The sequence below is a fragment of the Pagrus major genome, chromosome 23 (genome assembly GCF_040436345.1).
Source record: "Pagrus major chromosome 23, Pma_NU_1.0".
NCBI classification, from domain to species: Eukaryota; Metazoa; Chordata; class Actinopteri; order Spariformes; family Sparidae; genus Pagrus; species Pagrus major.
The window spans coordinates 27,550,046-27,576,577 of NC_133237.1; the positions used below are offsets into that span (position 1 = coordinate 27,550,046).

Genomic DNA, 26,532 nt, shown 5'->3' on the forward strand with positions numbered 1-26,532 from the left:
CTTTTACTCAAGTATGACTCTTGGGTACTTTTTACGACACTGCCTCTCCTCCTGAGTGCAGCAGTCCTACTTGAGTAAATGTACTTAGTTACATTTAACTGCTTTTCATAAAAACCTGTTTTCGTGTCTTATTGTGACATCTAACAGGCAGTAACACACACTTCCGGTCCGGCCTTTTATTTTTGAAGCACCTCCGGAAGTGTGTGTGTCGGTGTTTAGCCCGCGCGGAGGAGAGGCTGAGCTCAGTGTGTGTGTGACCGCAGCCTGATACACACACCGTCCTCCTCTCACACGCACGCACACACACACACACACCGAACACACTTCAACTTTATCTGCATTTAATAATCCGCCATGATGGATCTGGACCCGGCCGTCATCATTCCCGCCGTCATCTTCACCGTCGTGGCCATTTATTTCGCCTCGTCGCTGCTCAGCAAGAAGCCCGACGCCGCCTCCTCCTCTGCCCGCAGCAAGACGCCCAAAGTCGGCTACGGAGATGACGTCCCCCCGTCCAGAGCTCTGGCCCCGCCGCGACCAGAACCTCCGGCTCCGGCCGTGGAGGAGCTCGGACCCGCCGAGAGGAGCTCGCACGTGAAGGTCAGAACCGTCAATGTGATGTTGTTGATTTATTGGAAAAGGTCCAGTAATCACAAGTTATCAGAAACTCATGTTGATTATTTCACTGAGAAAACACATTCCTGTCTGTAAAAGCCAAAAAACTTTATTAATCAAGAAAAACACGTTTTAATTAAAGATGCTCAAAATAAAATGTACAAACAAGAACAATGGACTGAAGAGAGAAACAAATATATGTATACATGTACAGAAAATCTCTTTAAACTCCTGATATTGGTAAAAAAAATTAAAATATATTGAATTTTCAGTAACATTTAAAAGGTATTTATTCAGTATTTTGTTATTATATAAGTCTGAAATCACTTCACTGACCAGTACTTAAAAAATCTAAGAGCGCAGACACATGAACCAGGAGCTGTTTATTTATTTTATTTTATTTATTTTATTTAAAGGGGAGATTCACACTGAGGTCTGACGTCTCAGTGCAAACTCAGAAATATGAATTTGTTCCATCAGTGAATAAACGAGCTGTTCTCAGGACAATCAGGTCCCAGAACACAGAGGTGGCAGGGTCCGCCACATATAAACACAGTAAAACAGTGTAAACTGTCCTGTAAGGTCAGTTTGTGTATTCATGAGAACAAAGAGAGTTTGTCTGAAGATCTTTGTGTTGTGCTGCTTTAAGTCAGAACAGCACAACAGCACAAACAACACAACAACACAAACAACACAAACAGCACAAACAGCACAAACAACACAAACAGCACAACAACACAAACAACACAAACAACACAAACAGCACAAACAGCACAAACAACACAACAACACAAACAACACAAACAGCACAAACAGCACAAACAGCACAAACAACACAACAACACAAACAACACAACAACACAACACTTCAGTAAAAATACCAGAATGAGCCAAAAAGCAGTTTTTCTTGTGTCTGGAGGTGAAACGACTTCCTGAAACAGACGCTGTTGTTGTTCAGTGAGTTGATTCAGTTAAACTTTATTGTCCTGACTCCTGCGTACAGTCAACAGTCCGGTCATAAGCTCATAAATAATAAACATTTGCCTAAATTAACATGAAGAGGGTGATTAAAGTGTCCTCTGTTGTTTACACTGTAGAGAAACGGCACATAATGCTGATAACAGGTTTTAATTCAGGAACAAATTAAACCGATAAAAATATGTTGAACATTTAAAATGACTTTAAATTCCTTATTTTGGACGAAAAAAATGTAAATATGCAGAATTTGCAGTAACACTGAAGAGGAAGGCGACTTTATCAGTGTTTTATAATCAACTGACCAATTTAATAAATTAAAGACGACACAAAGCGTTCAGTGTTTTTTATAGAAGGATGATGGATTTATGATCGTGACTGAAACAGTTAATCAGTCCAGTAAATAAGAGACATCCTCTGTTCTTCTCTGTGAAGCGTTTTGTTTCTCCTGACGCTCGTGTTTCTGAACAGTTCATCATCAGGACGACTTCACTTTAAACTGCGTAATGACTTTATTGAGTTCGACTCAACTTTATTGCCGTGATGTCTGTGTACAATGAACACAGTCTTGTCAATGTCTCATAAAATAATGAAGAGAATATTTTAGCCTCAATAACTGTAGAAGTTTGAGGTGGATAATTAAGTTCATGTTCCTGCAGGATGAGCTGTAATAACTGGTGATCCTCTGATCATCAGGTCGACGGTTCAACGTGTCCGACACTTTGGTTAACGACCAAACACCTGATGACATCATGTCAGCCTCCGATCTGTGTTCACTGATGATGAGCTATTTTTAGCATGCTAACATGCTAATCTAAGATAGTGAACATTTGTATAGCAGAGGAAACTCAGACACATTAAACTAGCTAATATTAGCATGCTAGCACACTCAACTAAGACAGTGGTGAACATGGTAAACATTATACAGCATGTTAGCATTTAGCACGAAGCAACGCTGCAACCTCACAGAGCTGCTAGCAGTTCTCGTTTATTGACTTGTGACTTTAACAAATGAATTGATTATTAAAACAGATGCTGGTTCATTTCCTGTTGATTGATCAGTAAACTCCTTCACGACACTCTTTTATAATATTTGCCAAAAATGCAAGTTTTTGTTTTTGCATGAAAACTGAAACCAGCTACAAATGTAAAATAGTTATTTAACTCGAGGTCTCTCTTCAGAGCCTTCACCCTCAGTTCATGGTCTTCATCAGTGACTGGAGTTTCCTCTTCATGTGCTACTACATGATAAAAAAAATCATATTGCGGTTGCAGCAATTTCAGGCTACTACAAGCTAATTAACGCTGTTATTATGTAAAAGCTCAAATAAATGATTAACTGACTATTGATTGTTAACACGTCTAATAATCAGTGAAGGATGTTCCTTTAAAGGTTCAACGTGTAAGAAAACATGTAGAAATAAAAAGTGATCAACAGAATGTGAAAAAACTGACATTTTGACATTTTGACATTTTGACGTCTTTGTATCTGAGATAGCTACTTTAGTTAGCATGCTAACCAGCTCGCCTCGGTCCGAGCTCCCTCTCTGGATCACTAGATTAATGGCTAACTGAGCTAACTAGCTGACAGCAGCTACAGTTAGCAGCAGTTAGCAGCTGGTGTCCACTTCTCTCTGTCGTCACATATTTCTGCCTGGTTATGGTTGATGCTGACACCCTGACACGTCACCATCTGTGACCACTGGATGCTGATTTGCTTGTGCACACAGTGACAGACTTTATGAAAATGTTATGAACTGTTTTAATGAGCGTGGACACAAAGCGTCCACAGCCGGAGTCACTGTGGTTCTGATCTGACATGTAAGTCAGCTTTTATTGGACACAGTTAGTCTCCGGAGGTCCGACCATCGTGTGCTGGATGGTTGTGACCTTCTCCACCTGCAGCCTTCACAGCCTGGAGAATGTGCCCACGGCGGCTGTAACATGCGACGGACAGACCGACCGTCTATATTTGGTGGCAACATGAATCCTATATTTACACCTGTGTGTGTTCACGGTGTCACATGTCTGAGATGTTCTCTGCTGTGGGGAGAGGTGGACGTGGGCGTGACGCCTCACATGGCTTCATGTGATGTTTGACAACTGGGAGGTCTGTTCTGGTATTTCATCCTGCTGATTCAGCCAGAACAGACTGAGTTCACTTCAACAGGCTGTAAAGTCACATTTCAACGTCCTTTAATGGATTCGTGTCCAGGACAGTTTTAATCACGCTTCAACTTTAAGTTTGAATTATTTCATCATGAGCTGCAGCACCAAGATTCAAAAAGCGACATATGAAATCTGACTCGTGTTTTATTAGCATTTGGATCTTGTTAGTTTAATTAAGCTGCTGCTGTTTTAGCAACCAGAATTGCAACTTGCACTGGTAAACACAGGATCCACAGGGGTGAGGTGGAGGACGGACTCTGTTACAAGTAAAAGTTCTGCTTTTCCTCACTGAAGTTAAAGTCTTGAAGTTTGAGCCTCAAAATATACTGCAAGCAGAAAAACAACTTGTACTCTTCCCTCCTGGAGTTTCCCTGTGGTGCCGCTGTGTCAGCGACATGGCTACCACCAGCAGCCTGTAAATAAAAACTGTAATATTAAGTGAACCCTGGTGCAGTGATGTTGGTGCTATAAGGCTAACCACAGGCTAACTGTTGAGACTCCCTCACAGACAAAGGCCGAAACAACAAGCCCGTCTGTGTCTCAGCGCCACACAGACCTCCTTTATGTCCACAGAGAAAGCTGTAAAAAGACCATGATGCTTTGCTGCAGCTGTACGGTACAGACAGCGAGGGCGACCTGTCAGTGGTGAAACCTTATCAGCGGACAGGAGGGCGTGACTGCAGAATTTAGCTGCTCGCTGACACTCAGCATAAAGATTGATGTCAGTGAACGTCTCACAGTAACTCTGTTATATTTGGCTCAGACCAACATGACAGCTCCGTTTTATGTTATACAGCATGTTGTGAGCTCCACGTGACGACACGGTGGTGAACGACCTGCTGCCGCCATTTCTGTCTGCTGTGATAATATTTTAATACTGTCTGCTGCTGTCAGACGTTTGTGATGGACAGGAAATAATAGAAGAAATCAGTTTTTTGATAAAAAGTCGAAGTTAAAGGAACCTGTCAACAAACAGCTGAAGGAGAGGAGCAGTGGTGGAGTCTGACTACATACATTTACTCGATTACTTCCGTACAGTTCTGAGGAGGTTGTATTTGTGCTTAAAGCTGCTAAAAGCGTTCAGTTTTTGTTGATTGTGGCGCCCCCTGTGGACAAAAGCAGTATGAACACCAACGCCTCCTGTCATAACGATCGTGATCTGGACTGAACACGAATTTGTTTTGACAGTGAGTGAAAGAAAGAATCAGAAGTCATTTATTGATCCTGAGATCAATAAATTACACAAAAAATGTGTGGCGATGAGGAGACGTATCTGTGTATGTAAGTAATAACTGTAAGATGACGGTAAACTCTGTTCTGGTTCTGTTCAGATTCAGTTGCTCAGTAAAAGTAAATTTGTTGAGCTAAAGCTAAAGTTAGCAACATTCCCAGTTATGTTATGTGTTCATAATAATAAGCCAACAGCAACATAAACCTCGTTAGCAAGGCCAGAACATTGCTCACGAGGATGTTAGCTACAGACCATTCAGAGCGTCTGTTAGCATGATATCATGACCCAGACTGTGTTAGCTTTAGCTTCAGTCCGTAGCATGATATCATGACCTGGGACCTGTTAGTTGCAGGACTTGTACTTGTAACAGAGTATTTTTACAATGAGGTTTTAGTACTTTACGTTTAATAACCCGGTCCTGTATAAACGGACCCTGAGCAGCCTGCAGTGTCTCCATGGTCCAGTCTGCTCTCAGTACCTGAAGGCAGCAGCTTCCTGTGTACAGATTTACAGCCCTGCAGACGCTCGTTGTATCTCTGCCATCTGACCCGAGGCCCAGTATGGCTCTCTGACATTTATGTTCATAGCATGTTGTCCTGTTCCTTCTTCTAAAGTTGCAGCTGCAGCGGCTCCACCTCCGTCCAGCCTGCAGCCTTAAAAGGCAACGAGCACATTAGCTGCATTTCATCCTGTAATTTATGCATTAAACCGTCGCAGCCTTTTGTTATTCTAATGAAGTCTGTGAGGACGAGTTTTATTCATGCTCGGGATCAAAAATGTGTTGAAAATGAGAAGAGTGAGCGATGAAGAAAACGGCTGTGAGTCTGCAGAACAAAGGGAAGGTTAGTGAAGTTAGTGAGCAGCTTTATTCAGACTGTTTCTTCTCCTCATTCTTTGAAAATTACCGGCGTGTTGCTCGTGGCGACGCAGCTCTCTCCATATATGGACACGTGAGTGTGCACATATTCATGCAGGTCTGAAGGAGGACGGACGCTGAGAGAGCAGCTGCTGTCTGGACAGAACAGAGCTGGAGTCACTTCCATCTGTACGTTTCTGTATCGGATCAACTATCACAGGACCGGACCTGCCGGGTCTGCATGAAATATATAATATGACACGTACAAAGAAACAATTCACTTTGATTCATGACAGTTTAATCATTTCTGAAAGTAGTTCGCCTGAGGACGATGGTGTCCAACGGTTTTATAGCACCACCGACATTTCTGCACGGTCAGTGTGATAATTAAAAAAATGTTATCGTTCCACCAAAGTGTGTTTTCACCGTTACGTCCCAATGTTCAGTCATAATCACAAAATTAAAATTATTTTCCCCAAAGTGAGTCAGTTTTTATGATTCTGACAGTCTGCAGTAAATCTGTTGGGTTGTTGGATTGATACGTCAGGTGAAGTGGACAGTGAGCGAGTCTCTTCCTGTTTGTTCAATTCATCATTTTTATTTCCCGTCATAATTCTCAGGTCTTTGTGTTCCTCTAACGTTTATTTGTTATAATAGTCTAAAAATGTTTTTGTCATAATTCAGAAATGTATCTCCCTCACGGCCTCCATCTTTATTCTGGAGCAGGCATCCGTCAGAAGGACCACGCCCCCGTCTGAGGGAAAACATGTGCTGTCAAAGTGCTAAATATAAAATATCAAACTATTGTCAGTCTGACTAACAGTCGCTGTGGATGTAATGAATGAAATGTAACCTGTTGGGAAAAGTGTGTTTTAAACCGTATTTTCAGGCAGTCACTGAACCTTTAAACTGATTATTTCTGATTTTCAACCCAGTTTTTATGTCCAGGTGAGCGAGGTATCCTGGTAGGCCTGGTGTTGTTAGCCAGGCTGCTGAGTGGCAAGACAACGACATCACGATGAGTCTCCTGGCTGAAGGTTTTGGGCTCTGAATATCTAAAAAGCAGTGATTTATTCTTATTTTTATGCTTTTAATTTGAAAAGACACCAGAATTTACAGTCACCACCTGTCAGGTCAGAGCGTCTGCGTTCACCGTAAAGGGGGCGGGGCCTGACTCGAGGTTAAAGTACCCAGATGTTCGTCCCATGAGTCAGCTGTTCTCTGTCCAGAGGCCTGACGCTGACTCATCCGGTGGGTGTGGCCTGCGTGGCGTTCACAGACCCCTCGTCTCTCTGGGTTTTATCGGCGCTGTGTTCTCATCGGACCTCCTGTTGTCTGACATACCTCTGCTGGTATTTCCCCCCTTGGCCTGGCCCAGTTCCTGCCTCTCCTCCTCCCTCTGGAGCCGGGCCTTGTCTGGTCCGGTCCGGTCTGACGACACCTCTGCTTCTCTGCTGCGCTCAGAGCTGTTGGCTGGGCGTCAAATCCAGGAGAAAACAATGGCTGTAATATCACAGCATGGCAGCTAATTCCTCCTCTGTGGTGATCCAGAACCACACCCAGCAGTGAGGGCTCGTCCTGGCACGGTTTGGACTTTTTGTTTTGGGATGTGATGAAGATGATACGGAGGAGAGTTCAGAAGCTCTTGACAGTAACAGACGAGCTGAAAGGAAAAAGAAAAGCTGCACAGAGGACGAGTTGTTCCGTTGTTTCCACTGAGGAAGCCAAGCGGGCCGGTACCAGACTGAAGAGACACACAACGAGAACACTGAGCCTGATGCTGAGGTTTGTTCCTGATGTGAACACGCGTCGTCACAGTGGATCCACCTGTCTGAATCAACACCTGAGAGAGCCGACGGTCCTGCAGAGGACAGACGGTCTCCCTGCAGAGGACAGACAGACAGTCTCTCTGCAGAGGACAGACGGTCTCTCTGTAGAGGACAGACAGACAGTCTCTCTGTAGAGGACAGACAGACAGTCTCTCTGCAGAGGACAGACAGACAGTCTCTCTGCAGAGGACAGACAGACAGTCTCTCTGTAGAGGACAGGCAGTCCTGCAGAGGACAGACAGTCTCTCTGCAGAGGACAGACAGTCCTGCAGAGGACAGACGGTCTCCCTGCAGAAGACAGACAGATAGTCTCTCTGCAGAGGACAGACAGACAGTCTCTCTGCAGAGGACAGACAGTCCTGCAGAGGACAGACGGTCTCCCTGCAGAGGACAGACAGTCCTGCAGAGGACAGACGGTCTCCCTGCAGAAGACAGACGATCTCCCTGCAGAGGACAGACAGTCCTGCAGAGGACAGACAGACAGTCTCTCTGTAGAGGACAGGCAGTCCTGCAGAGGACAGACAGTGTCTCTGCAGAGGACAGACAGACAGTCTCTCTGTAGAGGGCAGACAGTGTCTCTGCAGAGGACAGACAGTCTCCCTGCAGAGGACAGACAGTCCTGCAGAGGACAGACGGACAGTCTCTCTGCAGAGGACAGACAGTCCTGCAGAGGACAGACCGTCTCCCTGCAGGACAGCCTGGACGTGTCTCGCTGTCTCCTCCATCAGTGGAGGTGGCGTCAGAGAGCCGAGGTGGACATGAGGCAGCAGAACAATGAGTCTGTGTTTGGACAGCGAGGCCGAGCGGAGACTGAAGCTCTCTGACACAACACATGCCAGCCTGCCTCCCTCCGGACTCGCTACATGCTCCTGGTGTTTATTCCTCAGCAAACATACCAGCTGCACCTCATTTCAGAGACATATCGTACTTCCTCCTCCATAACGTTTGTCTCACAGCTACTCTGTCCTGATCTTTATTGACTATTGTGACATTGACACAGCTAATTAAAGTAAAACATGTTAACTGAAAGGACGACAGCCGTCAGTTTAACCTCTCTGCTCGTCTCTCTGTCACAACTCACAGCCACAACTCAGACAGATGTTCTGGAGGCTTCATGTTGGCAGCTCACACTTTATATTGTTCAATATTTCTGATATTTTATATGAAAAATACGTTGAAGTCACATCATGTAGACCAGATGTTGTGTAGAAACACCTTCACTGTCACCAGCATCATCTCTCCTTCAACCTACAGCTGAACAAATTCACAAAATGAGCACAAACAGTTTTCAACTGAAAATCAAAGGTTGAAAATCCAGTTTGAGCTCACTGGGTAACGGGACAAGCAGTTTGAATTATATATTATTTTCCCTTGAATCTCTTTATTTTCAGCACACAGGTTATAATTCTGTTAACACAACAATGAAAATACTCAAATAAATACAAATGCTGCCACACCGGCGAGCTTTCCTCTCCGTCAGCGCTCACGATCTCACTCTGGTGTTGAGTTGTGCTTGCGTTGTTGGTTTGTAAAACACTCGGCCAGCTGCAGAGCTGAATACATCGGACTGAGAGCCGCAGTCGTCCCGGTAAACACACCGACCACTTCAGCAGACAGTCAGCCTGTCCGCTCGACCTCACCGGTCCAGAGACACTGCTGCTGCAAAGAGCGGCTCCGGGGGACGGGCGACCTCGAGAGGCACAGCAGTAGATCGAGACAGAGGCCGAAGAGGTCAGTGTGTTTACCAGGAAAACTACAGCTCATAAACCACCGTATCAGACCGCAAGTAAAGCAGCACAGCACCAGAGACACTGTGAGAGTCAACAGTTTGAGTCAACGGTTTACAGACGAGTCGGCACTTTGGAGGAGACCCTCACTCCTCCTACGATCAAGAAGCTGCGTCTGAAATCAAGGACCTGTTGTGTAGCATCTACTGAGCAAACAATCATCATCTCGGGAAATGAAGCCAAACATGTAAAGCTAGTTAGCTCGGTTAGCTGTGCAGCTAGCGGCCCTATCAGTCTGCTCGGACAGGGAGCTCGGAGCACAGGGGAGGTCTGGACCAGGAGGAGGTTTTCATGTTTTGAGTGTTTTATACTAAGAATATTTCAGATAAATGCTAAGCAGCCTCACTGACTGACTGTCTGTCCGTCTGTCCGTCTGTACATGTGTAGTAACGGAGGATAAACTCTCCTCTCGTCCTCTCGTCCTCTCAGCTCTGGTCGGACAGCTTGCTGTGTTCGGCCTCCGGCTCTTCACCAACTGGAGCTGCTTCCTCGTCAGTGTTTGCTCAGGTTGTTTCCTCGTGCCAGCAGATCTGCTGCTCCTCTGCTGCTGAGCTAAAATGGCTTTTACGAGTGAAGCACTCAGTGTAATGTTACAGATCAGGATACAATTATCCAGGAAGTGCTCTCAGAGGTTGTGAAGGCCGAGATGATTTAATCCACAGTGGCACAGCTCGTTCTCCAAACGTGTCAGAGCTTTGTTTTAGTTTGATTCTTTGAATACAGATGATTTTATATTTATCTTATAATATGTTTAATCTGATTATGTTCTAATCTTGATTTAGAGTTTTCTAATCTTCATGCAGCATCTGACAAATGTTATGAGGAATATCATGATCTGTATTCAGATTAACATAATTATGTAGTGTCTCATAATCATGATTTATATTGTATAATCGTGATTTAGTATCATCATCTTGATTTACTCTGGTTATCATGATTTGGTTTAGTATTTTATTACCTTGATTTCTATAATATCTTAATATTTCCTATAATCCTGATCTCACACTACAAATCTAAACTATCTCACGATGGGAACTTCTCATTCTGACATTCATTCATCTTTTTCTGGCAGAAATGAGTTTTCATAATCTCTCTAATGCTGCTTGATTGATTGATTCCCGGGCCGGAGCAGAACTATAACGGTCACAGCCTGAAAGACTCACGATGATCTCATGTTGGATTTACTCACCCAACAAACATATCTGACCAATTTAGGACGGCGGTACAAGCCGGGCCTGAGAATACAGTTTATCATCCCGCTGACTCATAAAGTGATTTAATGACGCTGCATTTAGCATCCTGACCCGGAGCGCATTGTTTCTGCGAGTCGGCACTTTGCCGTTGAGATTATTTTGGTGTTTCATGGTTCAGGAATTCAGAGGCTGAGGAAATGTTTCTGCATTCCTGTCGGAGGGCGTGAGGGCGGCTGCTGTGGGATTAAGGAACCAGGCTGGCAGCAGACGGCCCAGTGGGACGGTTTCATACAGTCAGGACTGATGCATTTCACTGTCTGACCTCCCATGATGCCACCAGTTGTCACCACAGTGAGTCATCAGTAGCTGAACTGTGGCGTCTGTCCGGGTCGAGGCTGGATTTGACTGATTGGACCAGACAAGAACTCTGCAGCCTCTTTTGTGAAAGTCCGTCTCCTGGTCCTGATTTCTCTGCTGTTGAATGATGTAACCACAGGATGATTTAAAATATAGTTGTTTTTTGTTTCATGTCTCTGCATCCGGTAAACAACAGAGATAAGTCCAGGATGTTTTTAGCCTAGCTTAGCACAAAGACTGGAAGCAGGGGGAAACACTTAGCCACCTTCTAACAACCTGAGTTACATGTTGGCTAGCTTGTGAGCTAACTAGTCACCAATCCACCAAACCAAAAAGATAAAAAAACTTTCAGCTTGCTAACTCCCCAGACCAACACGGCTGGTTACTGTAAGATGTTTGTGTTTTCAGCAGGATCCACGCTAAACGGACCCAAAATTAAGCTAATACTAAGCTAAAGGAACAGCTAACTGTAAGCTAAAAGAACAGCTAACTCTGAGCTAAAGCAACAGCTAACTGTAAGCTAAAAGAACAGCTAACTCTGAGCTAAAGAAACAGCTAACTCCAAGCTAAACGGAGCTGAATTTAAGCTAATGCTACATTACCATGGTATTGTTCAGTTCATAAAACCATTGATGCAGTTAATTTAAAAGAAGCTACACAGTTCGTCTGTATCTGGTTTGACTTGTTAATAAGTGGCTACTAATAAATAAACATTACAAAAGGAGCTAATTGAGGCTATTTAGAAGCTAATCGACTAAAAAGGTATTTTGCAATCTTGGATTATCTTTGAATTCTCTGCTGATGTTGTTTAAATGAAGCCAACAGGACCTTGAAGCTAGCTCCATGCTAACAGGCTAATCTGAACATGTGTTCGGTTTCACAGCATGTAAGAAAACTTATTACTGACAGTCAAGAATAATAAAATGAACAGAGAACTCATATTTGTACGTTCTTGGACCGAGCTTCTACTGAAACGGGTCAAGTCAAGAAGCATGAAGCTCAATTAAAAAGGATCCCAACAAACCAGCTGTTCCACTTAAAACTAGACGCTTCTGAGTGTTTTAAAGGAATAAAAAGAAGCAGGCCTGTTCGTCTTTACATTGTGTGGTTTTCTGTTTTTATTGAACGCGTCGTTAAAGAAAACCTCAGTGACGAGTCGTTAATGAAGCTGTGACGCTGCTGTTTGTCCGTTCAGCTCAGAGCTGCTGGAGAAACCAGAGCCGCTGCTCAGATGACCATCAGAGCAGAGTCAGCACTTTACAGAAGACACGGACAGGTGTAGGACGAGCAGGGAGGACAAGATAGGTGTGTGTGTGTGTGTGTGTGTGTGTGTGTGTGTGTGTGTGTGTGTGTGTGTGTGTGTGTGTGTGTGTGTGTGTGTGTGCGTGCGTGTGACAGGTTGGCAGACACTGAAGTGGGTTCAGTTTGTTCTGGTGTCAGCGGCAGGCGGCGACTGATCCTCAATGAGGAGCTGCAACTGACACGAGTCAGTCAGTCTGTCAGAGGTCAGCCGGCCAATCAGCTGTCAGCACAGCAGAGGGTTTATTATTTACACAATGTTGCCATGACAACAAGCACCTCAGCTGATGATGTGTTTAGTACACAGTGGATCAGAACCGCAGACTTTGTTCATCTGAGGGATTTAACATGAAACGTCATTTTAACATTCTGATGATTTTTGTGCTTTTATTTTGAAAGAAGTTAACTGAAACATTTTGTCTCTCCAGGCTGCTCCAGAACCAGTTAAGGCACCAGAACCAGTTAAGGCACCAGAACCAGTACCAGAACCAATCCCAGAGCCAGTTAAGGCACCAGAGCCAGTTAAGGCACCAGAACCAGTTCCAGAACCAGTTAAGGCACCAGAACCAGTTCCAGAACCAATCCCAGAGCCAGTTAAGGCACCAGAGCCAGTTCCAGAGCCAGTTCCAGAGCCAGTAAAAGTCCCAGAACCTGTCCCAGAACCAGAGACTGTACCAGAACCAGAACTTGTTCCAGAACCAGTTGCAGCACAAGAAGTAGCTGCAGTACCAGAACCCACCCCAGAGCCAGAACCTGTACCAGAGCCAGTGTCAGTACCTGAATCTCTCCCAGAACCAGTATCAATCCCAGAGCCCGTCCCAGAGGCAGATCCAGAGCCTGTGGTCGAGTCTGAACCGGTATCTGAACCTGAACCTGTCGTGGAGGAGTCCTTACCTGAGCTGATCCCTGGAATCACAGAAGACCGCCTGCCGACCCCTGAACCTGTTGTGGAGGTAGCACCTGAGCCTGAACCCGAACCAGAACCAGAAGCAGAACCAGAGACCATGGTGAACAGCGGTAAGACTCTCAGTGGACATGTGTTTAGTTTATTTAGAGGGTTTGTTTGTACTGCACATTTTATACCGACCTCTGAGTTCTGTCTCACTACGTCACAGTCGGTCTCATTAATCCGACCCGGTCTCATTAATCTGACCCGGTCTCGTCCAGATGTGACGGATCAACGTCAAATTCATCAAAGCAAACTAAACAAAACAAAGCAGCAGGTTTAGTTTTTGGGTCCAACTGAACACGAACATCATCGATCAGTAAACACTTTGAAACTAAACCTCTGATGTTGTAAATGACCGAATCGTCTTCAGGACCAGTGTTTGGGTCGGGTGCAGCAGAAGCCTCCAGAATAAATAAAGACTTAAGTACATAAATAAACAAATGAAAATGAGGTCGCGTCCAGATGTTTATTTAATGTGAGGCTGTTTGCTGTAAACATCGTCCTCCTCCTCGGTGATCAACATGAGTCAGCAGAATAAATCCTGTTTTCATATCTTAGTTTTTAAAGATCAATGAGCTCGGAGCTGAGCGCCGCAGACAGGAAGTAAAGACCACATCATTTATACTTTTAATATTTCTTTATTTCGTCTCTTGTAACAGAGAAACAAACAATTATCAGAAAGTACAACCAAAGAAAATAACAGTGAAATCAACCGTCCGGTTAACAAAGGATTAAAGATCATCAGAATAATATTCATGATAAAAACAATAAAACAAGAAGAAGTAATATGAAACGACACGCGTGGGTCAACGTAAATATATAACATGAACTTGCCTCTTTGAGCGTCCCGCTCCGAGCGCGACGTCACAGACGACGGTCGCCGTGTGAAGCTGGTGCGTTGACAGACGGACTGACGTGTCGCTGGCAGAAGCTTTTCTTCTCCTGACTCATATATCTAATTATATCTAATTATATCTAATTATATCTAATTGGATTCTTGCGTATTAGCAGCTTCCTTTGTTGACTCGAGCCGGCAGGCAGATGTCAGCGGCTGTGCTCGGCTGATAAGGAAGAAGCCAGCAGACCTGAGCTGTGAGGCTCCTCTGACACCGGGTCACTGAGTTACACCACACTGGCTGAGGATCGAACAGCTGCAGGCGCAGAAAGGAAATATTAAAAATCAACACATTTACTGTAAAATATTAAAGAAAGAAAGAAAATCCTCCATCTACAAGATTAAACAGATCTGAGGACGTTACGTCTCAACACGAGACTGAAACAAACGTGTTCAGGTCCGATAGGTCCGATACATTTAGCTTCAACCACCAGCACCTCAGACTCTTCACCAGGTGTTTACTTCCTGTCTCCTCAGTGTCTCCGCTGACACGAGGGTATTGACTGTGTGTGTGTGTGTGTGTGTGTGTGTGTGTGTGTGTGTGTGTGTGTGTGTACAGTATCAGTGGATCAGTGTGTGTGTGTGTGGAGACGCAGCAGCCATCTGCTTTTAATCTTGAACAGTCAGTTAAGCACTTGGCAGCCTTGAACAACAGCCGCTGCCCAGACTGACAATCTGCTTTGTGTCCCTCCAACCTGTGACACGACAGGTGGAACAACAGGTGTGTGTGGGGTGTGTGTGTGTGTTGTGTGTGTGTGTGCACAGTATCATTCTTTCAAGTTACATATTTAGCTGACGTTGGTAAAACGGCTAAAACACCAAAATCCGTCCTGAGTCAACTGGTTTGACAGAAGCACAGAGCAAACGAGGTTACAGTGAATTATATGCTAACAATTTACAAGATACATTTATTTAATTCTTTTTTTAAAAACACGGGTTTAGAAAAAACATAATGGAGTGTTGATGATGGAGTTTAGCATGTAAACTAAATTAAATGCTAACACTGTTAGCATACACTGTAATTTGTTGAACTAAGTCGTAGGCCCAGTGAATTATACACTAACAGTTTGAGATCACATCACATCAAGTCATTGTGAAGTTTATGATCATTATTAATATAAAGTTAATATAATAACACCAGGTAAAGTAAATAATATGGTTGTGTTAGCCTCCTGTAACAGACACCTGTGTGTTACCAAATGATCTAATTTTAACTTTATAGATTTGCTACATATGTCATGTGATCGTGAACTTTATGCTAAGCTAACGCGTCAGCACACATCTGAGGCTGAACAAGTATTCTGATCTTTAACTAAAGTAACACAGAGTCACATACTTGTTTAATAAGTTCAGTTCAGAGGTTTTCAGTTTCTCTGGTTTGATTTGGCTCCGTGTCAAACTTCCCAGACATCTGTGATCCTGCCGTCACTCAACAATAAACACCTGATTCTCTGGTTCTGTTAAAGTCTCTGCCGTGAGTGTCTGACTGCTGACTGAACCGGGTCGGGCCGGCTAACCATGTCTCCTCTGTGTATCTCCTGTGTGTCAGATGTGGCTGCAGCTGAAGATAAAGTGACGTTCACTCCGGGGAAGAAACAGAGCAAGTTTGAGACGATGATGACGAAGGAGGAGATCGAAGAGGAGCAGAGGTCAGTTTAACCTCCTGTCAGCCCCCCACAGCATGAAGCCTGACATGATGTCTGACATGAAGCCTGACATGATGTCTGACATCAGGTCAGACATGAAGCCTGACATGATGTCTGACATCAGGTCAGACATGATGTTAGCATGATGTTAGCATGATGTCTGACATGATGTCTGACCTGATGTCTGACATGATGTCTGACCTGATGTCTGACATGAAGTCTGACCTGTGAGACATGGTGTCAGACATCATGTCTGCATGTTGACACAAACACACAGCCGCCTCCTGCTCGCTGCCCTGTTGTATGTTTCGTTTCATCCTTTGCCTGCATGAAAAGAAAGAAAGAGCAGCTGGTGTGAGAGGAAGCTGCTGAAGCTTCTGAAGCTGCTGAAGCTTCTGAAGCTGCTGAAGCTTCTGAAGCTTCTGAAGCTTTTGAAGCTGCTGAAGCTGCTGAAGCATCACGCTGCAGCGTGATGATACGATACGCAGCTGAAGAGATATACTTGATTTAGTGTGAACTGAAGGAAAACAGACTTATGAACAGTTTCTTTTACTTTACGCTGTGATTTCCTACATCGGCCTTTCTACTTTTAACCTCACAACAATTAGCCGAGCTTACGACCGATGTCATTTTCATCCAGCGGCTCTAATTGTGTCACCAAATTAAGTTTTGTTTTTAGGGTAAAAAAATCAATATTTTGATTTCAACATTGGTGGAAGAATTAGAACCAAAACTATAAAAACACAGAGTAGAAACACTCAAGTCAGAAACCTACATTCAAACCCTACGTGAGTAAAAGTGCTGTAGTGTTAGCATCAAATACTGATGTTTCATTTAAAATATTTATCAGGAGGGACAACGAGCTGATGAAGGCTAAATAATGTTAGTTAGCTTAGCATAATCAGATATTTATGAATACCGTTAACTCTGACGTACACAGACAGACGGACGTTACACAAATACCTACGTTTACAAAAATCTACCTTTTAGCTTCAGAAACTGTTTTTAAAGTCATTAATTTATGAAGAGCTGCTAGAAGTTGTTTCTACGTGAAGCAGACAGAAAAGACGGCTGACGTCTCTGTCAGTCACATGTCTTCTCACCACGACTCTCAGGTCACGTAGCTTCATGTCACGCTCGTTTTCCTCGTCAGTAATCGATTTGTTCTTATCTTAGTTTTGCATTAATGTGTAGAAATGTTTTCGGTCTCGGTGGATTCACACAGAGCAGCTTCTGCTTCTCCATTACTTTCTCTGGTGGACACGTCCCGAGGCTGGACGATGAGTGAATAGAGGGAGATGTTGTGTAATCCTCTGTTACGTAGCGTCTCTGTTCAGAGCCTGAAGCCTGAAGGTGGACCGAATGTTTCAGCCCAGATAAAGAAAAGAGGGCGAGTGAGGAAAAGACACGGCTCAGTTTAGTTTACAGTTTTCTGTCCGTCAGCTCAGGGAGTGAACGTCTGCAGCTGCTCTGATTGGAGGCAGGTTTTTTTTTAAACTCCAGAAGCTCTTAAAATGTCTCTGCGGCCTGGCAGCGCTGCGTTATTGTGTTCCTGCTGAGGTTTGAAGGAGCAGCAGAGGAAAAGAGGAAAGTGTCTTTGTCTTTGTGTGGAGTTTGTTTCCCTCCTCGTCTCAGTCTGAGATGTCTCAGGGCCAGATGACCTCACAGAGGAATAAATATTTCTGCAGCAGAGGAAACAGTTCGATGCTGAACGGCCTCCAACTTCCTCATTCCAGCTCCGCTCAGCTCATGTGAACGATGTTTAACTCTCAGTCCAGACCTCCACTGAACCTGTGGAGCCAAAATGTGTTCATCGCATCATCGAGTATGAAACGTGAAAAGGAACATCATCTACTCACCTTCAGGACATTTGGGTGAACTGTTCCTCTAAGTTGTAGTTTGGTGCTTAAATTAACTTGATTTATGATTTTAAAACATATTTTTTTACATATCTTGTCCACAAGATAATAACTTGTGAACCTGCATGATTAAGATATGGATCAAATATATTATTTTGGGGCTTCATGGTTTATATTTTTTTATAAATAATGTTTTTCAGAAGAATGTGAGTTTAGTTCTGACATTAAGGGATCAATGTATGGAGGACTGAAGCTGCTAAAATCAAACACATAAATAAATAAATGGCTCAATAAATATATTTATACACCATTTAATGCATCAAAAATAATATTAAAACTTGACATAGGCATTGAATATTAATTTATTTTATTTTATTTTATTTTTTCCCCCGTTTTATAGTACCGACTGAACATAAATAAAGTTTCTTTATCTTATTTTTTCCTTCTTTAAATTTAACAACTCAGATACTGAAACTCAGCTACACTTCATCCTGTTCAAATACGAATTTATTGTTTCCCATAATCCTTCTAGTCCTGGATATCTTTTTACATTTCTTTATTTGATTCTGCTGCATTATGTTCAGATGAATAGATGAATTAAAATTAAATCAGACGGTGGCTAAACAGGTGAATAAATAGAAGCTAATTAAAAACAGAAAAATGAATTTTATGTTTAACATTTCTATTAGTGTGTTTCATGGTAACTTAATGTATTTATTGAGACATTTATTTATATTTTTGATTTTGTCAGTTTCAGTCCTCCATATAAAATAACATATAAACCTGAATCCTGTCAGTATGTGATCAGCTGTCTCTCAGTGGTCGTCCTCCTCACCGTCTGTCCTTCAGTTCATCGTCTCGTCTCCTGACTCCTGGTTATCTGGAACATCGAGCATGACGCCCAGTTTTTCTGGATAATTCACATTTTTTATGCCTCAAATGTGCAACAACAAATGTGTGACTGCCTCCAACTTTATCGTTTCAGGATAGAGCTTACGTCTGACTTTACTTCTCTATAATGAAACCAGCAGACTGTCAGTGTGTTAGGAGGAGCTGGTAGGTGATGTTTATATTCAATAATCCCCCAGTAACACCAGAACCTCCAGTCCACCCTGACCTCCAGTCCTCCCCGACAGAACCCCGACCAGTACGGATCGACTGATGACTCACACATTTTGTGTTTTCTACCAATTATATTATTTTTCTTTCATAGAAAAATATGATTTTATTTATTATTTCTTAATATAAAACTAAAAACAAAATGTTTCTCTGAACCAGAACAGAACCAGAAGATCATGAATCTGTTAATGTGAGAAATATGATTCAAAAACAACAAAAAAGATGAAACAGAGTTTAGACAACATTTATTGTTGCTATAAAACTTAATTAATTAATAATAAATTAGTTTTTGTGACTCTATAAATGTTTATAACTGATAACGTCTAAAACAGAAATGTGTAGTGAAGTTTTTGTATCCGACCACTTTCTGAAACTATCAGTGTGACATCACGCCCGCTCCACGCTGTGATTGGTCAGATGAGAAAGGAGGCGGGGCTTAAACTCATTTTAATTCTACTCAACTATTTCTGTAATTTTTATTTTTACTGCCGAATTTGACATCATGAAGTCTTTCAGGAGAGACTGTGATTTGATTTGTATCATCATCAAAATCTACTTAAAGTAATCAAGTAAAAGTACTCGATGGCTCATGTCAGTATGAAACTGGATATTACTGGATTATAATTATTGATGCATTAATGTGTTCATCACTTTAACAGGAGCTCAGTTTAATGCCTATACACAGCTGGATAGTGTAATCTATTACAATACATCATAATATAGTAATCTGTAAAGTAACTCAAGGCATCAGATGACTGCAGTGGAAATATTTCCTTTTAAAATAAAGTCGAACGTAGCAAAAATATAAATACTCAAGTAAAGTATGTGTAAATCTGTACTTAAGTAGTTAAATAAATATAAAGTATACTTAGTTACTTTCTTCCACTGCAGAACGAGTCGTGTGTTACTGAAGTTTACAGAAAGTTGTGTAATTATTAAGAAAAGAAAAGTTAATATAAGTTGTTTCTTCTTCCTTCTGTGGTCATCACATGTTTATAAGAAGTTTGTTTGTTTGTTTGTTTGTTTGTTTGTCTGACAGGGACAGTACTCAGCCTCTCAGCTGTGGCAGAGTTAGCTAGAAGCTAATGTACAGCCTGAGCAGGAGACAGACGACGCCTCTGTTCAGATGTTTTATAAAAGCTGGTTTTTAGAAATTATTCACTGAAACGAGCAAAATCAACTAAATATGAAACAAACATCAATTTTACAAATCAGAAACATAAAACATGTTTTATTTGATTTCTAACAGTTTGTTTTGACAACATGAACATTTATAAATCTCTGATGTTTGGCTTTAATTGGCTTTAATAATGATAAATATGACTAATGAAACAATTATCAGTCTATCCCTGCTCATCAGTCCACCTGTCCTCCCTGTGGTGCCTTCACTGACCTCCTCTTCTTCCTCCTCTTCCACTTCCTCTTCCTCCTCTTCTTCCTCCTCCTCCTCCTGCTCTCCTGGTAACTGGGTCACATGATTCATCTGTTTACAGCAGGAGTACTGCTCAGTATTACTGTGTAGTACTGTGTAGTACTGTGTAGTAGAGCTGGAGGATGTTTCAGATCCTCTCAGTATTCTCCTGCTGTCACTGCATCCTCCCAGTATAAACCAGTACACACACACTCAGGGGACAAAGGAGGGACTGGGAGGACGGGCCGATGTGGGTCATGTGTTGTTAGAGGCGCTGAGACGTCCACACAGGAAACACAAAGGATCCTATAGGAACCTTCAGCTTTAAGAGGGAACACAAAGGAGACGCTCTGCAGCTCAGGACTGAGACACTGAGACACTCACCAGGACGAGCAGTGTGTACAACCAGGAAGTAAACTCGACAACAGGAGGGTAAATAAGACGACAGGAAGTAAATAAGACAACAGGAAGTAAATAAGACAACAGGAAGTAAATAGGACAACAGGGAGGAAAACTTAATACAAAAGTCCCTTTAGAAAATCACTGTTTTTAAAGGTTCAGCTTGTATTGACTTCAAATGTACTCATTTATTGTTAATATACATCAAACTACATGTTCCTGATTATACTGAAGTACATTTACTGTACTGAAGTACTTTTACTGTACTGAAGTACTTTTACTGTACTGAAGTACTTTTACTTCAGTAAATCTTCTTCCACCCTCTGCAATGTTTCCTCCAGCAGCTGAACTGGTGCCACATATTCACCAGTTTGATTCTGTGGGTGGAGACGTTTGTATCAGAGCAGCTCAGACTTCCTATCAGTATCACAGCAGCTCTGTTGTTCGTATCTGAGGCTCCACACACGTTATCCTGCAGATTCATTCAGCCGGACAGTAAAATAATCACACTGATGCCTCAGAAAACTCTTCTTCTGTAAAGTGATTTTATTCTTCATGTCTGCAGGAAAACAACTCAAACTGTCAGAGTTGTTTTATGTTTTAGAGCAGTTTAAGAATAAAAAAGTGTTTCAGAGCCACAAAACAAACACAAAACAGAAGTTTATAGCAGTTTTAACTATTGTAATGTATTAATGAATTGTTTATTGTAAAGTTTATAAACTTTAATAAACGGTTTAAAAAGCATTTAATTGTTTGTTAACTGAAGTTTAATGAAGCGTTCATTAATGATGTCATTATAAAGTTTTACCTGAGAACAGTTTCAGCTGCTGTCTGCTCCCTTATAACCCAGCAGGACGTGTTGTTGTGTGAGAGCGCCCCCTGCAGGACAAACACAGTCATTACAGCGGAAACTTAAAGAGTCAGTCAGGTGTTTTTACCTGAAGCAGGACAGTAAATATAAAGTGTTTATGAAGCTCATGAAAGGCACGCTGTGATGTCTGAATTATTATCAGAGAGAAAAACATTAAACACAAGTTTTAAAATGTGAATAAATACATAAAAACATGTTAAATATGACATCCGGTTATTTTTGTTATTGAATCCAAACTTTGTCTTAAAAAATCATAACTTTTAAATTTAAGTTGGAGACGTTTTTATTCATACAAACACATAATCTGACATTTGACATTTGTAAATACAATATGTGGCCAAAAATTTGTGGACGGCTCAGAGCTGATACGTTCGACCTCTTCGCTCCAGCGAAGGGAAATCTGGTGTTTTGTGTGAAACACGTTTTATGATCATCACTTTTTAAAGTTGATCGTGGTTCTTCAAAGACCCGCACGCCGGCGCTGGTGTGTAAAACATCAAACAGTCGTCAAACATCAGCAGAATCACACAGACGTTGATCAAACTCCAGGAATCCTCCAGAACAATCCGCTCTGTTTCCCTCATCACGTTCAGTTTCTGCCTCCATGGTGCTGCTTGGGTTCTGGTTCTGGTTCTGGTCTCTGAGGACCGAGCGCTCGCTTCTGTTACTTCATTTATTTATTCCAGCTGCTGTCCAGCTGTGCTGCTCGCCTGCTAACCCTGCATGCTACCTGCTAACACCTCAGCTAACGGTGAGTGCTGCCGCTCAGACCTGAAACCTCTTAATGGAAACACACACACACACACACACACACACACACACACACACACACACACACACACACACACACGCACACACACAGACACACACACACAGTTAAAGCTGCATTATGTCAGAATACGGGGGGGGGGCAGCACATGAGCAGAGCAGCTGCTGACTGTATTCTGTTCATACATCCACAGCTGTAGCTACTGTTAGCTTGTTAGCTCAGTTAGCCGTGCAGCTGCAGTTCTTATATTCTTACATATTGCACCTTTAAATGAAAACAGTAACGAGTTTTAATTCTGTTCTGACTCATTTTAATCAGTGAACAACAGTCGGGTCAGATTTCTGACTGCAGAGTTCAAGTTACATTTCAGATTTTTTTAATTAGTAAAGTAATCCATTACATTATAAAGACATGGTGTAATCTGAATACATAATGGATTACTTTGAAATCAAACAGTGACGACATCATAAAACTTAAAAATATGTTAAAACCAGAACTTAAAGGAACAGTTCACCCAAAAATGAAACTTCAGTCAGTCAGGTGTTGTGTTCATCGAGCAGCTCACAGTCTCTGTTATTAACCTTTATTTTCTCATGACATCACATCTGAGTCGACTCTTAATTACTAATTAATTACTAACTATTGATCCAGTCTAACATTAATAAGACATTAATACATTTAAAGGATCAAACCAGCGAGTTGTTTCTGTATAACTTCAAATAATCTTCTGACATTTTCCAACACGTGTTGACAAGTTTAAATGTTTTAAATGTTCTGATGATTCAAACTCGCTGCTTTGCTTCTTTAAAAGTCGTCTTGACAAATTAAAAATCCTATTTTATATTTGTGATCCTGAGCTGAACTCCTGTCTCTTCTTCAGGGCTCCTGAATGATCCTCATCAGACGCAGCTCGGCGTCTTCAGTCGTCTTCATCTTCCAGCTGATGTGAAGACGACGGACGCCGACGACAGAATCGACTCTTTATTTCACCCTTTGTGTCCTCGGAGCCTTCAGGCGACGAGCTGCTTGTGAATAGCGAACGTCTTTACACCAAAGTGCCTTCAGGAAACCTGCGTTTTTACCCGTCTGCTTTGTGTGTGTGGAGGATTTTTAAAGTGAAGGAGAAAATACAGAAACAGAGTGACGTCATTGATTACAGGACGGGGAGATGATGATGATGATGATGATGATGTGTGACAGTGTTGTTGAAAGACTTTAAAACTATTTAACTGTGATTTAAATGAAGTTTAGTTTAGTCTGCCAGTTAAAACAGTAACAACGAACCGTCTGTCTGCTGATTTAAAGCGTCAGTTTGAGGTTTTGAGTTCTTCTTCTGTGTTTGATTTAAATGTTGAACATGAAATAAATGTGTGAGACGAACACGTGATGTAACTGTGTGTGTTTGTTCCAGCAGGAAGCTCGACAACACGCAGACATGTCAGAATATTAATATTAATGTGGGTCACAAACAAGACAACAGCGCCACCAAGTGACCGTGTAGAGACAGAACAAGACGTCTGAAATGATATGAAACAATGTGTTAATGAGTTAATGAGAAAATCTTCTGAACACATTTCTTCAATTATAGCACTCGTGTGTCTGAAACAGAGAGAAGAAATTATTTTAAAGTGTTTATGAGAAAAGTTTCTTTAACTGCAGAATAAAATCAAATTTAGATTTATAATGTTATGTTTAGATTATAAAGTCTTAATATTGATTATTATATTGATTTTGAAGCAACCTTTTCTTACATTATAAGACTTTTTACCTGTAATATTACAACTTTATCTCAAAAAGAAGAAGACTGTTCTCAAAAATATTACGATTTTTCTTGAAATGTTTCGACATTAAAATGTTCAATAAATAATATTTATGTAAAAACTTTAGTTTAAGACGCCACCAACCAGTCTGATAGTTCAGTGGTGCAGCTTTACAAAAATAAACTCTCAAAATGTCCAGAAATTAAATATTTATACACAAATTTTCTTTATTAAACAGTAAAATACAACCGTACACCGTCTGAGTTCAAGTTTCTGTCTTTTACTGAACAAAGACGAGCTTCATCGCCTCGTTAACTCATCGTTAAACACACTCGCTAGCTGTACGGCTAACTGAGCTAACGACAGCTAGCATACAGCCATAGATAACTACAGCAGAGATTATAGTGAGCAGCAGTTAGCAGGTAATCTAACTGCTGCTCACGTCTAAAGTCACAAACTGCAGTACTGCAGTAACTCCTGAAGTATTTTGAACTTTAGTCTAAAAATATTACAACTTTTTGTGTGTGTGTGTGTGACTTCGACTTCCCAGGGTGCAACAGGAGCAGCTGGCGGCCATCTTCCTGCTGCTGAGGGAGAACCAGGAGGCGCTGGGGGAGGTGACGGAGGGAGACATGGAGGAGCAGCTGAAGCTCTACTCGCTCTGAGGCCCCGCCCCTCATCACGTCCTGTTACCGTGGCAACACTAAAACTTGAATGTAAAAGTAGTTTAGTAGATTTAAATTTCCAAAGATGAAACATGTTCCAGTTAAATGTTTTATTTGTGGCTCTGCAGCGCCGAGAGACTCGACAGTGTCGCGATTAAAGCTGCGATTATTGATCGCCGATCACACAGATCAATACGTTACTGACGGGGATATTACACAGTGTTATATTTTATAAACTTTACATTATTCAACATCTGTCAGCAGCTGTTCAAAGTTCAAAGTTAGCTTCATGCTAACGTCAGTGTTAGCTATGTTTAGTTTTACCGTCTCTTAATTAAAACAGATCGCAAACTAGTTCTGACGAAGAGGTTAGTCGTTAACTATTTACAGCTGCTAACTGCAGGTGGAGCTGTTGTGTAGCTAACTGAACAAAAGCTAACGTTAGCATGCTAATATCTAGCCTGTTCAGAGTTAAAGAAGACGCTAAGAACGAGACAAAATGTGTCCATCAGTGAACTTTAGAGGAGCTGGTTGGTGGATTTTGTTTCCTCTGTTTTGAATCTTTATGCTAAGCTAAGCTAACCAGCTGCTAGCTGTAGCTTCATATTGTGCATACTGTACAGACATGAGACAGTCTGAACATCTGAGTCTGTGAGAGAGAAGAAGAGAGTTTGATCACCAGCTGATCAGCTTTGTTGATTAGAGAATATTATTATCTCCACGCTGGTTTTATCAGGATGAACCGGTGCCTTCTGGTTTACTGGATTTCTTCTTCAGGTTTGAAGCTCTCACACCTTCACACTGTCAGCACAACCAGTGAAGGTCTTATCTTCATTTTTAACAATCAGAACCAAACGGACCGGCAGCACCGGACCAACAGGACGTCTGTCTTTAAAAACAGGAAGTGATGCACCTGAGAGGAAAACATCCATCAGATCTTTCTTGAAATATGACGACTTTACTCTAAATATTCTTTAATATATTCAAAATATTTCAACTTTTTTCTTTTTGTCAGAGTTTTTATTTTAGAAAAAAGCCCCTGAAGTTACACCGGCTTGTATAGCAACTGTAGGTGCTGCATTCTGGGTAATGTAGTGTTTTCTGTCATGACTTTTGTGTGTTTTTAAATAGACAATCTAACAGACTGGAGCCCGACAGATGTCCAGTGGGCTGATGTCTCACAGATTCATCAGGATCACAATATGAGCTGATATGACAACTTGTAGATGTGATCGTGCAGGAGAAGATGCTGTTTACTGTTTCTGAGCTCTGCATGACATATCTTAAACAATGTTTGTATCAGCTGATTAATATCAACATCAGCCCCAAACAGTCAGACAGTCAGTCAGTCATCCAGTCAGTCAGTCAGTCAGTCAGTCAGTCAGTCAGTCGGCTCCAACAGACTGTTTTTATTCTGAGTTTTTTTTAAATAAAATGTGTTATAACTTTTTTTCATGACAATAAATCTGTGAGTATAAAACATCTGGACTGTTTACTGATATTTTAATGCAAATACAAAAACATGTAACTTCAGTGAAGAAGAAGAAGAAGAAGAAGAAGTCTGTCTTCTTCTTCTTCTTCTTCTTCCTCTAACGTGTTCAGGAGGATCCGGGCTGAAGGCTGAACATGTTTCTGACTGTATAAACTTCAACATCAAGAAGTCTGACTCAACTTCTTTACTCCAGTAAAAGAAGTGGAGTACAGGCTCTGAAGTTAAAGGCCAAAGTTGTCAGTAAAGTGAACTCAAGTAAAGTACAGCTACATGAAGAATATACTCAAGTATTTGTACTCCATTACTTCCTGTGCCTGTGTGTAAAACGAGCAGCTGTTCCTCAGGAGATGGTCAGACCGGTCCGGCTGCCTTCAGGTGTTTGTTGA

At 41.9% G+C, this 26,532-nt stretch overlaps 1 protein-coding gene across 5 annotated transcripts; it reads left to right on the top strand.

Moving 5' to 3' along the window:
- Positions 1 to 240: 240 nt before the first annotated feature.
- Positions 241 to 26,101, top strand: LOC141019478 (uncharacterized). Of its 5 annotated transcripts, none has more exons than XM_073494410.1 (5): positions 241 to 600; positions 12,740 to 13,328; positions 15,705 to 15,804; positions 18,646 to 18,716; positions 23,110 to 23,609. In XM_073494410.1, exons 1-4 carry the CDS (start codon positions 355 to 357, stop codon positions 18,677 to 18,679), a joined length of 969 nt encoding a protein of 322 aa, XP_073350511.1. In that variant the 5' UTR covers positions 241 to 354; the 3' UTR covers positions 18,680 to 18,716; positions 23,110 to 23,609. The 5 variants fall into 5 exon arrangements, with proteins under 5 accessions (XP_073350511.1, XP_073350512.1, XP_073350509.1 ...); XM_073494411.1 differs by lacking the exon at positions 18,646 to 18,716 and adding an exon at positions 22,147 to 22,211; XM_073494408.1 differs by lacking the exons at positions 18,646 to 18,716; positions 23,110 to 23,609 and adding an exon at positions 24,540 to 26,101.
- Positions 26,102 to 26,532: the final 431 nt, after the last annotated feature.